Source organism: Eschscholzia californica, unplaced genomic scaffold, assembly GCF_041429995.1.
Source record: "Eschscholzia californica isolate CP2 unplaced genomic scaffold, dmEscCali1.0.p SCAF_5, whole genome shotgun sequence".
In the NCBI taxonomy this organism is placed as follows: domain Eukaryota; kingdom Viridiplantae; phylum Streptophyta; class Magnoliopsida; order Ranunculales; family Papaveraceae; genus Eschscholzia; species Eschscholzia californica.
This window is the reverse complement of record NW_028238472.1, coordinates 38,909,926-38,922,554: the sequence shown is the minus strand read 5'-3', so window position 1 is coordinate 38,922,554 and position 12,629 is coordinate 38,909,926. Positions and strand designations below refer to the sequence as shown.

At 37.4% G+C, this 12,629-nt stretch overlaps 1 protein-coding gene across 1 annotated transcript; it reads right to left on the bottom strand.

Annotated features, from left to right (window-relative positions):
• Positions 1-737: 737 nt before the first annotated feature.
• On the bottom strand, positions 738-3,051 carry LOC147539080 (uncharacterized). Its single transcript, XM_086640575.1, has 3 exons — positions 2,533-3,051; positions 1,376-1,434; positions 738-1,281 (listed from the first exon to the last, which is right to left on the bottom strand). Exons 1-3 carry the CDS (start codon positions 2,656-2,658, stop codon positions 933-935), a joined length of 534 nt encoding a protein of 177 aa, XP_086496701.1. The 5' UTR covers positions 2,659-3,051; the 3' UTR covers positions 738-932.
• Between the last annotated feature and the right edge of the window lie 9,578 nt (positions 3,052-12,629).

Here is a 12,629-nt window from a genome sequence, read left to right as displayed (position 1 = left end):
GTAGCATCTCCCATTCTAGTATAGTTTCTGGCGGGCTTATAGTGGAGGTGAGAGGTTTTTCTGGAATCATCAGTGTGATTTTAACAGAGGACCCGGAACCTCTGTGAAGGAGTCGAACCAGCTTAAAGCTTTAGACAACAACACCACTTATTCACACCCTACTAAAGTGGGTTTCACAAGGTGGTGAGAGGTAAATTTGTGTGGATTATGTTACCACAGTTGTCTTTCATCAACTCTCTGAGTGACTCGGGCCAGAATCCTCAGCCTGACTCGAGCAGGAATCATACAGATAGAGTTCAAGGCTGAATTAGCTTCTATTTTGCATCAACCCTCTGATCGACTCGGTTATGAATCTATTCAGACCACAATCTTCTGTCCGACTCCGTCAGTTATCACAACCCTCTGAAGTAGAGTTCGAAACTTGCCACAATCACACAAAAAACTACTCATAAGCTACTGTCCAATTCAATGTTTGCAGCTTCATATATCAACTAGGAAACCAGTTCACCGAACACAACTAGTGACACAATCATCTCCTTGAATTTTAAAACAGAAAAACCAGGAGCGAGAAGAACAATAACCGCAGCAACACGTCAAAGTTCACGCTGGCTCAGCATAGGTTGCTTGGTTTTAAACAGGATGCCAAGTCATTGTGAACCACACTCCATGTATACTGCAGTAAGTAGACAACCGATACCACTTCGTACAATCAAATATGTGTCTATGACAGAGAGAAAGAGAGTAATCCAAGGGAATATATATCATAGTTATTCAAAGTAACACAAGAAAATGAACCCCAAAAGGACCAAAAAAAAAGAGTTGCCAGTGTACATTTCCTACTTCTATAGCAACACAACTTGAAAATCTCCCCTACCCCAACTCTTACTACACCTACCCACCCCATCCCTACCAAGTGAATCCTACCGCATTGCTCACTTCCTCTTCTTAGAAGGTGGCTGAGGAAGATCCTCATCGTCTTCTTCATCATCTTCATCCTCGTCTTCATCCTCTTCTGCGTCTTCATCATCATCATCGTCATCATCGTCGTCGTCGTCATCATCGCTTCCTCCAGCACCATTGGCTTCAGCTTCTTCCTCAGCATCCCCATCATCGTCATCGTCATTTCCTTCTTCCCCTGAGAAATCTTCATCTCCAGCATCATCATCCTGATCATTCGCATCATCATCGTCATCTTCCTCATCGTCATCTTCAGTGTCACTGGCATCCTTGTTTTCGGGTTCAGTTGTGCCTTTCACTTTGTGAAGCATCGATATGGGGAAACTACAAACACAATTGCACCAATGTCTGAAATACTACCGAATTACACAAATTCAAACCACCAATTTGAAAGTCTCATCTTGAAAATCTGGCTTACCTTGAATCAGTGAAGGGGTCCTTGGAGAACACCGTTGGTGCAACTGATTGAGATCCTATCTGAAAGCAAAATGCAGGTACAAGACATAGTAAGGTGGGATTTGGAAGATTTATTTCCGATTATATAAGATACCAAACAGTATAAGAAAGAGATATATCATATATTAATACACAAAGAAGAAACAGTATAAGAGTGTAGTATGAGAAAAACTCAATATGGTCTGAACATGATTACCAGAGTGTAGACTAAAAAAAAAAACATAATCACCAGAGCGTACATACAAGACGTACACACACAATTTCAAATGATTCGTACAGAAGTGTCGAAACTCGAAATATATTTCAACATTATTGGAGTGTCAGATACGAGTACCTGAAATAACCATTACCACAAAGTTTCCAAAAAGAAGTACCCATTTTACACTAGATTGGAAGTGAAATGAGTACCATAGATGCGACATAATTTACATACATGACTTTCATGACAGAAATCGACAAAGAGTAAGCACTATTAGGATTCTCCACAAAGTAGTACAAAGCGGAACTTCCAATAATACTATATTACATAAGCATATGAAAATTACCAATTCATTATGTCAAAACACTTCTATTTTGCACCCAAAAAACTAAAAAGATAACTCCGAAACATGAATATGTTCAAATTACTGCGAAATCGAACCGAGTTTAAAGCCTACAAAATACTTATTGCAGAAGCCAAACACATTGACAGAGTGGTACCCATAGAGTCTAACTGAAGTTTGTAAAATCCCTAAAATCAGAGATTAAACATGACCAATACTAGAGAAACCATTAGCAGATACATCAAAAGTAAGGTAAAGTGTATTAGAAAACCAAAATCCAAACAAATCCCATTACTACTAGTAAGCAGAAGAACTACTGAAAGCCTAGGTAACAAAAACAAACAAACAATTTAGTCAACCATGAAAACCCCTAAACCCTAGGCAGAAACCTTCTTAGCATTAGCAAAAACCCTAGTTCCTCAATCAGTAAATCACACAAAAACGCTTCTTTTTAGGAGATCCATAGGAGCAAACTAGCAATTATACCTCAAATTTACCGCAAAATAAACTTTCAACAGAAAGAAATCAGTGCGTCAAAATATCACAAAAAAAGGAGAAGATAGAGAGAGATCATTACCGCCAACAGAAGCAAACCCAATGATTCCTGAGCAGCTAAAACTGTCTCTAAGATCAGAGATTTCATGGCAGAAGTAACCATCATGTCCAATACAACAACACCAGAGCAAAATCCCTCCATCTCCATTGGAATAAACAAGAGAAACCCTAACCAAAAAAAGAAGAAAAGAGAAGAGTTGAGGGAGTGAGCTAAAGAGGAGAATTTAAATGGGTAAAGTTGGAGTTCTTTTGGTAACTCGTCAGTTCGATGGTAAGGAAGGAGAGATGAAATTAGGGTTTCATGCTATCTTAGTTCACGCACGCTTAGATTTAGGGTTTCCTAAATTTTAAAGTTTAAACAACTCACTCGAAAACTTGCACACTCACTGACCCAATCACAAGGATTCCAATCACTAGGATTTCAATTTTCCATTTTGGTTTCTTAAACCATTTTCCCAAACACAAAATAGGTTGGACTTTAGGGCCTCTACTAGTCTCCTTCGGTTCGTCCACAACTATTTATATTTTATCATGTATTTGTAGACAAACCGAGAGAGATTCAAAGTATTTTAGTTATGTTCACGGGGGAGCCAGTGTTTCAAGTTTTTTTTTTTTGTTGAAAGGCCAGTGTTTCAAGTTAGATGACGTTGACGTAGAGTTTAAGTTTTAGTATCTAAGTTTTATTCAGAAAAGATGCAATGGTTGCACGCAGGGGCGGAACTAGGGGTGGTCGGGGAGGGCAGTGGCCCTCCCTGGAATTTGACTTCTAATAGTAATTTTGACTCCCACAGAATTTTTATGTATGATCTCTTTTTTTTAGATTTCATTTTTGCCCTCCCTCACACTATTTTCTGGTTCCGCCTCTGGCACTTGCACGAGATAATCTAAGAATTTATTCGTTTTAGTTGTCTAAGTTGTTTGAGATAGATTGCATTTCTTTCAAAGTAATTAGTGGCAAGATAATAATTTGGAAATATCACATGTTGTTTACTACAATTAAAATTATGAAGATTATCGTCACGAAAATGGTTCATCCTTTTATCTACACAATGGGACGTAGAATAGTGTAAGCATATGTTTCACTAACAAAAACGAAAAAAGAAACCTTGGACTGAGAAGGTAATAAAAGGAAAATCGACCTATTTTCTTTTCATTAGTGATCGTAACAGAAGCCTGTTAAATTATTAAACTTTTATACTTTTGAAATCTTATAATCGGACAATAAAAGAACCAAAGTTTCAGATATTATATACCCAAGATCATATGAGGAACTTAAATCATGTAACAAAAGATAATATGGAAGAAGTAAATAGCAAATTACCATTACATTACACCACATGCCATACGTAACTCAATAAAAGAACCAAAGCAGTCTAACATTGTACCCAAATTGGTACGAAGGAAGACGCCTCAAAGGCTCAAACTATGCAGGAGCTATGTGAAATTTAATGATTTTCAAGAAAGAACTACAAACTTTTAGCCAATCAGGTATTCTAACTTGGATTTTTCTATAATACACCTAGTATTCTTGAAGCCGAAGCTATATGCCTGTCTTGGGTTTTAACCAGGGGCGAAGCCAGAATTTTGTTTAGGCAGCGCTGACTCAAATAAAGTTTTGTCTATAAAATTTTAAGATACTACTACTTTAAAAAGACGATGACATTTTTTGTTCGATTACAATTGCTTCATTCTTTTATTATTTACAATGAAATTTTCTATTTTCTATCGTTAGACGCGCCAACATTTGAGAAGACAAAAAAAAAATTCGAAGTTAGATTTGTAACAAAAACAGAAAATTGAGGACATCAACTCTTTTGTCTTACCAAGTAGTTGGAACGAAATATGGTAGACATACCACGATAACTTCGCTAACAAGAAGTAGGGAAGAGCCTATGGTGATAGTTGAAGTGGTATTAGAAAAAAAGGTGGAAAAAGAGGAAAGACGGAAAAGGGGAAAGAGAAAAGAGAAAAAGTTGAGAGTGAAGGAATTTCACTGCTTGCAAAAGATAAATACATTTTTGCGTATCAAATTTGTAGTCAGAAGACATCCGAGTTAACAAAAGAAAAAGACATTTTTATTCAATTACAATTGCTTCATACGTTTAATTTTTATATGATTGTTTCTTTTCTCGTAATAAACATGCCTAAGATTTACGATAAAACGTTAAACATAAACTCTTTTGTCTTACAAAGTAAATTAAACAAAATATGGTAATATACTAAGTTGTCGTGTATAAAGAGGAAAAATCCCGTCAAAAGAGACTCTCCCCTTTACTACAACAACTACGATAAAAGAGAATACTGGAGAAAGACGAAGAGGAAGAGAGAAAGATGAAATCTAGAAGAGGAAAGATGAAGTGAAGAAGGATTAAAGAAAATAAAAAATGTAAGAATAACAAGAAAATTAAAATATAACAAAATAAGTGAAAAAAATGAGGGGTAAAAAGAAAGTCTAGACACAATTGAGTGTCAAAACGGCAGTTGGTTACTAATTAAGGGTATCATCAAGACTTCGTTATGAATTGGGGGTGTTCTTTGTGCCTCCCAAAAAAATTGAAAACACACTCGTACGGCATGTGGTTGTTTTCGAACCTCTGACCTCATATGCAACAAATAAACGTTTTACCAGCTGGGCTACCACGGTTAAGTGATAATACCATGGTGCAGAACTTATAAGAGGTAACCCAGGCTATAGCCTGATTAACCCTCACATAGCTCTGCCCCTGTTTTTAACCTCACCTAATGGCTTCAAGGCCAAAACCCAAATTTTAACTGCGTGTATAATCATTTGCTCAAGAAAAGAAAAAGGAAGTAAATGAAGGTGACAAGAAAGTGAAACATATCTTAGTTGCACAGTTTTGAAACCTAATACCATCTCGAGACAAAGGGTTTTGAATCCCCTCTAGATCTTCAAATCAGAGGGCTTTCAGAACCCTTTGGCTTGGAGATTGTGTAAGGTTTGAAACCTCGATGGATCAAAATCCTTTACCTTTCAAAGCGGAGGGAAAGAGACATTTTACGAGAGAGAAATCAAGGGACAAAGACATAGAAAAACAAATAAACATATCCATGGGGGGGGGGGGGATGAAGAGAAAAACAATAACTCGTCGGTGAAGGGAAAACCCCTTGGCCTTCGGTCGAGCGATCTTCCTATTCTTCTTATTATCTGTCCCTCTCTCTTTCCTTTCTAAAATTTTAAGGTTCAAGTTTAGCAAACACTTTTGTCCGAGTGAGTGGACCAAGTCAAGACAATTATGGATCGTAAATTTCGAAGACAAACAATGAACGTTTTTGTTTTTGTTACTAATTCTTTAAATGTAACGAAACAACTACGCTAACTAAGTGTTGTGTTAATAAAACTTAAATATTACATAAGAAGTAATGTTATACATGACCGAGGTTGCATTTTTTTCAAGCTCAACTAGTAAAATTATTTACTTATGAGTTATTTTGTTAAGGAGTGTAATTGAAGTAGACCGAGGTAAAGGAGGGAACAAATATCACGATTTGTTTGATCACGGTCTTAATTTTCCATGAAATGAATCAAGATTCGTAAGGTTGTGGATGATTGCTTTGAAGGATATATATAATTGAGGTCTGAAGGTATATCCTTCCGAAGGAATATCCTTCGACCAAGATGACAATGCGTACGATTTGGCTTATAGGATAATGATGACCTTATTTGGAGGATCAATCAATCCGGTTCAATTAGGAGTCGTAATGCTTAGCTAGAAGCCGCTTACAACTGTCGAATCACTTCGGTTATCCGCGTCTAACATAGACCGGATCCTACTACGGGTTACACATAAGAATGGTAACTTAAACAGTGAGAATAGACGGATGGGAACTAGTATATAGATAGATATGCTCCAGTCTGCTAATACTTAAAAATTAGAAAAGAATCGGACTCGAAAGGGAAGCCCGGAAAAAGAGCAAAACCCACTTTTAATGACCAACAAGGGATTCCCTTAAGGGGGGATCCCTGGCTGGCCTAATAAAAGGGGTCGGCCGGACAGACTAAGCCCATTAAGGGCTAGTCTGGCCGGCCATAGCATAAGGAAACCCTAATTAGGGTTTTACCCCTAATTAGGAGTTTTAGTTAGATTAAACTCTAACTTGTGCTTATCTTTTCTGAGGAACTCTTAGGATTCCTTATTTGAGTGAGACTCCTCTAAGGTAATGCCTATATAAGGACCAGTTATGAGTTCAGAAAAGGTGTGGAAATTTCTAAGAATGAAATCCCTTTCTTCACACAAATATTGGAGAGAAAAGATTTTAGAGAAAAAGTTCACAATCTATCAATTACGTCTAGAAGAAGAAGTTCTTCATCTCAACCTTCAAGAAGGTCCTAGCTGACTGCAAGGAGGGAGTTCAAGTTATACATTCAGTGTGTCAAGTAGAGGAGCTACACTTGAAGCTCTTTATCTTCCGAATACTGGTCGAGATTTAGTTCGTGGGAAAGCGAATCCAGGTATTCTTCTTTCTTCTAGTTCATTGATTAGTTCATGTATATGATCCTGGACAACTTAGTGTTAATCATATGATGATTGAGATTCCGCTTACGACACTAGTAACATGATTAGGATATGTATTAGATACATGTAATTTCCAACATGCTTGGTTGTCAGTTTCAATTTCGATCAAGGATATGTTAAATGATATCACCCAGTTGATGCCTCACTGGAGTGGGCTTTATAAATATTTTTTTTTGTTGCAACCAAGTTAGATATAGAATTATGAATAACCATACCAATTCCTAAAATTTCTTGTAAGTTTGTTGAGCACTAATATTAAGTTTAACAAACGAGGACAGCGGTCCCCGTTGGGCGTTGTCCTCGTGTGTGGTAGATCTAGTTCTTTTAAGTGCTTTAGAGTGGTATAATGGATTCGGGAGTGCTACATGTACAAAGTCCTTGACAAAATTCTTGACTTAATGACTCATTTTCACTAAAACACAAAAGTAGATCAAAGTTTTTCAAAGTTTGACTTTGATCGGGACCGTTCACTTAGCATTTTGTCAAGAATCTTGTCAAAGATTCTTTGTACATTTAGCATTTCCCTAATGGATTTTGATTGTAAGTAGGTGAAAAGTGGAGTAAATGAAATATGGTTTCTTTAATCGGACATCACATCTCACTTTCTAAATGTGCCCAAGGGTCAAACATAAGGGGCGGTTAATATGTTTCTTCGTACTTTTTATGAATTTCAAAGAGGGCGCCCGTTCAATTACAGTATGAGGTAATATGTGACTATAGAGAAACATAACACTATGAGTAAAATGACAATACAAGAGGATGAGGTTTATAATTTCCAAATGAATACCACAAAAAACACATGTCTAATCATTTTTGAAAGTATTGACCTATGAAATTTGACTGGTAAAGCATGACTACAAGATTTTCAATAAAAAAATGTTTCAGTTTTGGTAAAATATCAATATGCCAAATAAAGTACCAATCGATTAAGGTGGTCACAGAAATGTTTTCTTGGGATACGGGAGCTTTATACATTAAAGATAACGGTTATTTCCCAAACAGCCTGCAACTTTGTGACTAGCTTCCTGTCTAGCCCCCTACTTTATCAAAAATATCCAGATGACCTCCTTTTTCAGTTACCGTTATAACTCCGTTAACTAGTCATCACCTCTATCTCCTCCAATTTGTCGACCGACGACCTTCAAACATAAAAAAAAAAAAATTAATTTTTTCCTCTCTCCTCTCTTTCTCTAAAGAGCATTTTTGTTCTTCTCTCCTCTTTCTCTCTCTCTAAACACTCTAGCGAAGAGGTTTCCCTTCGTCGGAGTGTTTAGAGAGAGAGAGGAGAGAAGAAAAAAATAATTTTTTTTCAAGAGGACAGAGGAAAAAAAATTATGTTTGGAGGTCGTCGGCCGACGACACTCGCCGGTGAAAACGATGAGGTGACGAAAAGATAAGGTGACAGAGAGAGGCGATGAGATGGAAGAGAGATAGGTGATGACTAGTTAACGAAATTATAACGATAACTGAAAAAAGGGGTCATCTGAGTATTTTTGATAAAGTAGGAGGCTAGGCAGGAAGCTGGTCACGAAATTGGGGGTTATTTGAAAAATAACCCTAAAGATAATATGAACTAGGCTAATTTGGTGACTTTGTGATGGAGAGAGTTATTTTGAGAGGGGTGTGAATGTGTGGTCAAGATAGTGGAAACTATAAGAGGTTCAAAAGTATTGTGTAAAAGTGGAATATTCTAAGTGGAATTATGAATTAGCTATAAAAAACTTGGTTAAATTAATCTATAATAGAAGGGAGGGGGTGTATTAGGAATCCAATCATTCCAATGTGAATGTTGTTACCTTTATGAACATCTTAAATCAAAGTGAGAGAGGTTCTTCCTTAACAACAAAAAAGAAAGTGAGAGAGCTTCTAAATGAGAGTGAATACTGTTGTTACAAAACCCCACGAGTGATAGGATTTAAAAGTTCCAAGCTAATTTAGCTAAAAGGACTTCAATATCCAAATGACGATCATGCATTCCAAGACCACCTAAGTTCTTGGATCTGCGAATGTGGGTTAAGAACTTGGTGAAAACTTCTTTAGGTATCCCCCGGAATGATCGTTGAGCGGCTATAAGAATTCTGCAAATTTTTTTGGGATTGTAAAGCATTGCATATTGTATGTGGGGACAACATCTGTTATAGCAGGCATTACATTAATGCCACTAACTTGTGGTAGAAGCTTATCATGCCATTGAGGAAACTTCAATTTAAGTTGATAAACAATAAGGGTTATTTCCCTAATAGCCCCCAACTTTGTGACCGATTTCCTGCCTACCCCCTATTTTATAAAAAATATCTAGATGACCCCCTTTTTTTTACTTACCGTTAAATGTCCGTTACTCTCTCTCCTCCATCTTATCGCCTCTCTCTGCCACCTCATCGTCTAAGGTCGCCGACCGGAATCGGCCGGCGACCGGAATCGGCCGGCGACCTTTAAAAACCAAATTTTTTTTTTTGTTTATCTCTCTCGCTCTCTCTACAAAAAATCCTTTTTTTTTATCTCCTCTCTCTCTCTAAGTACTCCGGTGAAGGAGGTTCCCCTTCGTCGGAGTCTGTCGAACAAACCTTCAATGGTCTGTTCGACAGACTCAGGCAAAGGGAAACCCCCTTCGCCGGAGTACTTAGAGAGAGAGAGAGGAGAGAAAAAAAAATTTTCTTTAGAGAGAGAGGGGGGAGAAATAAAAAAATTGTTTTTTGTTTTTGAAGGTCGCCGACCAGAAAATTGGTCGGTCGACGCCTTTCGCCAGTGAAGACGATTAGGTGGCGAGAAGATGAGGTGGCAGAGAGAGGTGATGAGATGGAGGAGAGAGAGATGATGACTAGTTAACGGTGTTATAACGGAATCTGGAAAAGGAGACTATCTGGGTATTTTTGATAAAGTAGGGGGCTAGGCAGGAAGCTGGTCACAAAGTTGGGGGCTATTTGAGAAATAACCCAAAAAATAATGAACAAATAGTGATCTTATTGTTTTAGTATACAGTTTTATCGTCCTGTTTTTTTCAACAACAATAATTTCCTTCTGAAACTAATCAGATATAAACAAGTTCGATTTTAAATAAAAAGTCCTTTATAAAAAAGACAAAGTTCGTACTTTGTATTAAACACTAGTTAGGAATTGTATTTCAAATAATAAAGTGAGAAAAGAGGATAAAGAACAGAAACTATTTTAATCAGAACCGAGGCGAGTGATCTATTTCCTTAAGACAATCATTCGCCCTGTTTATTGTACCAACAGTATAGGCGATTTATCTCCCAGGATACAACGGATTACCTTTTCGGACCGAAGGTACTTGGATTCGAAAAAATTTCGAACGTCAGTGAGTATTGAAGAACTATTGAATGCTTTAAGCTCTGTTAATTCGAAGTGAGTTTTGAAGTTTGATTTTATGACTTATTTATAGGTGAGAGGTGACTATTAACAGACAATCACATTTGGAGGGAACAACCACGATCCTTTTAAAGGGAGGTACTAACCCACGGGTTTAATCTGGTTCGGGACTGTGATCGTCATAGTTAATCACAATGGTCACAATATCATCTAATTACGACCGTCAAATCCCAACGTTCGGATCTAGATCTAATCTTGTCCGTCAGATTTTTTGGTATAAAAATAAAAAAAGGCTCCTACGCTGCTAGCGACGATGCGCACGTGCAAAGTGCAAAGTGCGTGTGGGCGCCTCTAAAGCGCCCTAAACGTCCATTGGCTCATACGTGTGCGCGTGCGTGGTGCAAACCACGCAAAGCATTGGATCATGTTTGATTTATACTATAGTATGAGAGAACAACTTCTTATAAATCCTTCACCTTCTTTCTAATTACTCGATATGGGACTTCTCTTAAATGTTTCACATATTTCCATATTTAACCCCAAACTTCGAAAATCAATATCTTATTCACCGAATATTTAAACTCAAACTTCAAAAATGAATATCTTATTCATACCGAATCGGTTTTGAGCAAACCAAACGTTCAAATTCAAGCCCTCGACGATACGAACGCAACACTGCAATTTTGAGTTGTTTCGGCAATCGAAACCTTGTCAAAAGGCAAAAAACACTTCTGTTGGAGTGTCGATTCCAACATTCTTAGTGTCTATGAAAATTTGGAGCCCCTGCTATCAGTAAGCATGGGAAGGAAAAATCTCTAGGACCTAATGGTCTAACTACGGAGTTTATCATCTTTTGATTGTCGACAATTAAGACAACTTAATGAAACTTATGATAGAATTTAGCTCCAAAGAAAAACTTGGTTAGTGGTTAAATTGCAACTTCATTGAACTTATACCGAACTATTCATTCTACAAAATTGAAAATTTTCAAACCCATCAACTGGACATGGTTCACTTACAAAATTTTCTCTAAGGTTTTGGTTGCAAGGATTAAACCAATTATGCGCAAATTTTACGTTGAAGGGTGTCAAATTGTTTGAAAATATGTTCATTGTTAGAAAATATGTTCATTGTTAGAAAATGTTTAGATTCTAGACTACGAGGCAACCAAGCCTAGTTTGCTTATAAACCTCGATATGAAGAAGGATTTTGATCATGTGAATTGGATGGTTGTCGTTAAGCTTTTCAGTAAGATGGGTTTTTGTTAAAGATGGCGAAGATGAATGATATGGTGCACTTCAAGTCCTAGATTCTCTATTTTAGTGAATGCATGGAAAGTGATGATGTCGAAAAGTTATTTTCGTGGTTATTGTCTTGATAATCAACATGCAGGATCAGATGATGAACTTTTATATATGTGATTTGACAAAAATAGAGCCTGCAAAAAACTCAGAAACCACTTTGACGCTCGAATCAATAGAGTGTTTTGTAGTTTAAGGAAATGAATTCAATGTCTAAGTTAGAAATCAGACCCTTGGTCTTGGTCTAGGGCAAACCTGATATGCTTAAATAGGTTTCGTTGATGCTCGATTGAAATGATGCGGTGATAAGACACCGACTTTGGTCAAAGCCACATGTTGATGGTTGTTAGGAGGATAATATCTGATGATTGTGTATTATTTGACATTTGATAGATCCTCCGACATTCAATGATATGTGTATGAAAATTGAGTTTTTGTTCTTTCTAGCCTTCCACATCATTTTACTTTATTCCGGTTGTTTTGGAGCTCCGGATGACTGAGCTTTTCTCGGCTGTTCTCTCAACTCTAAACCTCAGACCAGATCAGGTCTTAGATTGGACAAATTACACCTCTGGTCCACCTTCCTGTGGATCGAGGCAATATGAGACTTAAGTTGTTGTGTTCATTTTCGTATACATGCCTTACTTTTTTCGGACTCAGAGCAGAGCTCTTGCCAAGGTCGACCCGGTTGTTTCCTCTAGCTTTCTAATGCAGATTGGGATCAAGGCACCTAATAGATTCATGTTGACCTTCCATGTTAGGGTCAGGTGGCAGGGATCCATCTGATCTACCTCCTTAGTGACTTTTAAATCGGTAGTTGCTCGGTGTCGCTAGCTCTGAAGTTTTGGATCACATGGCTGACGTTCCTTAGCCTTGTTCAAAAATCATCTTTTGTTCACCAGCTCTACTCAATCTGAGCTTTTGTGTTGGACTCAAAGCTTTCTTGTCAACTTCGT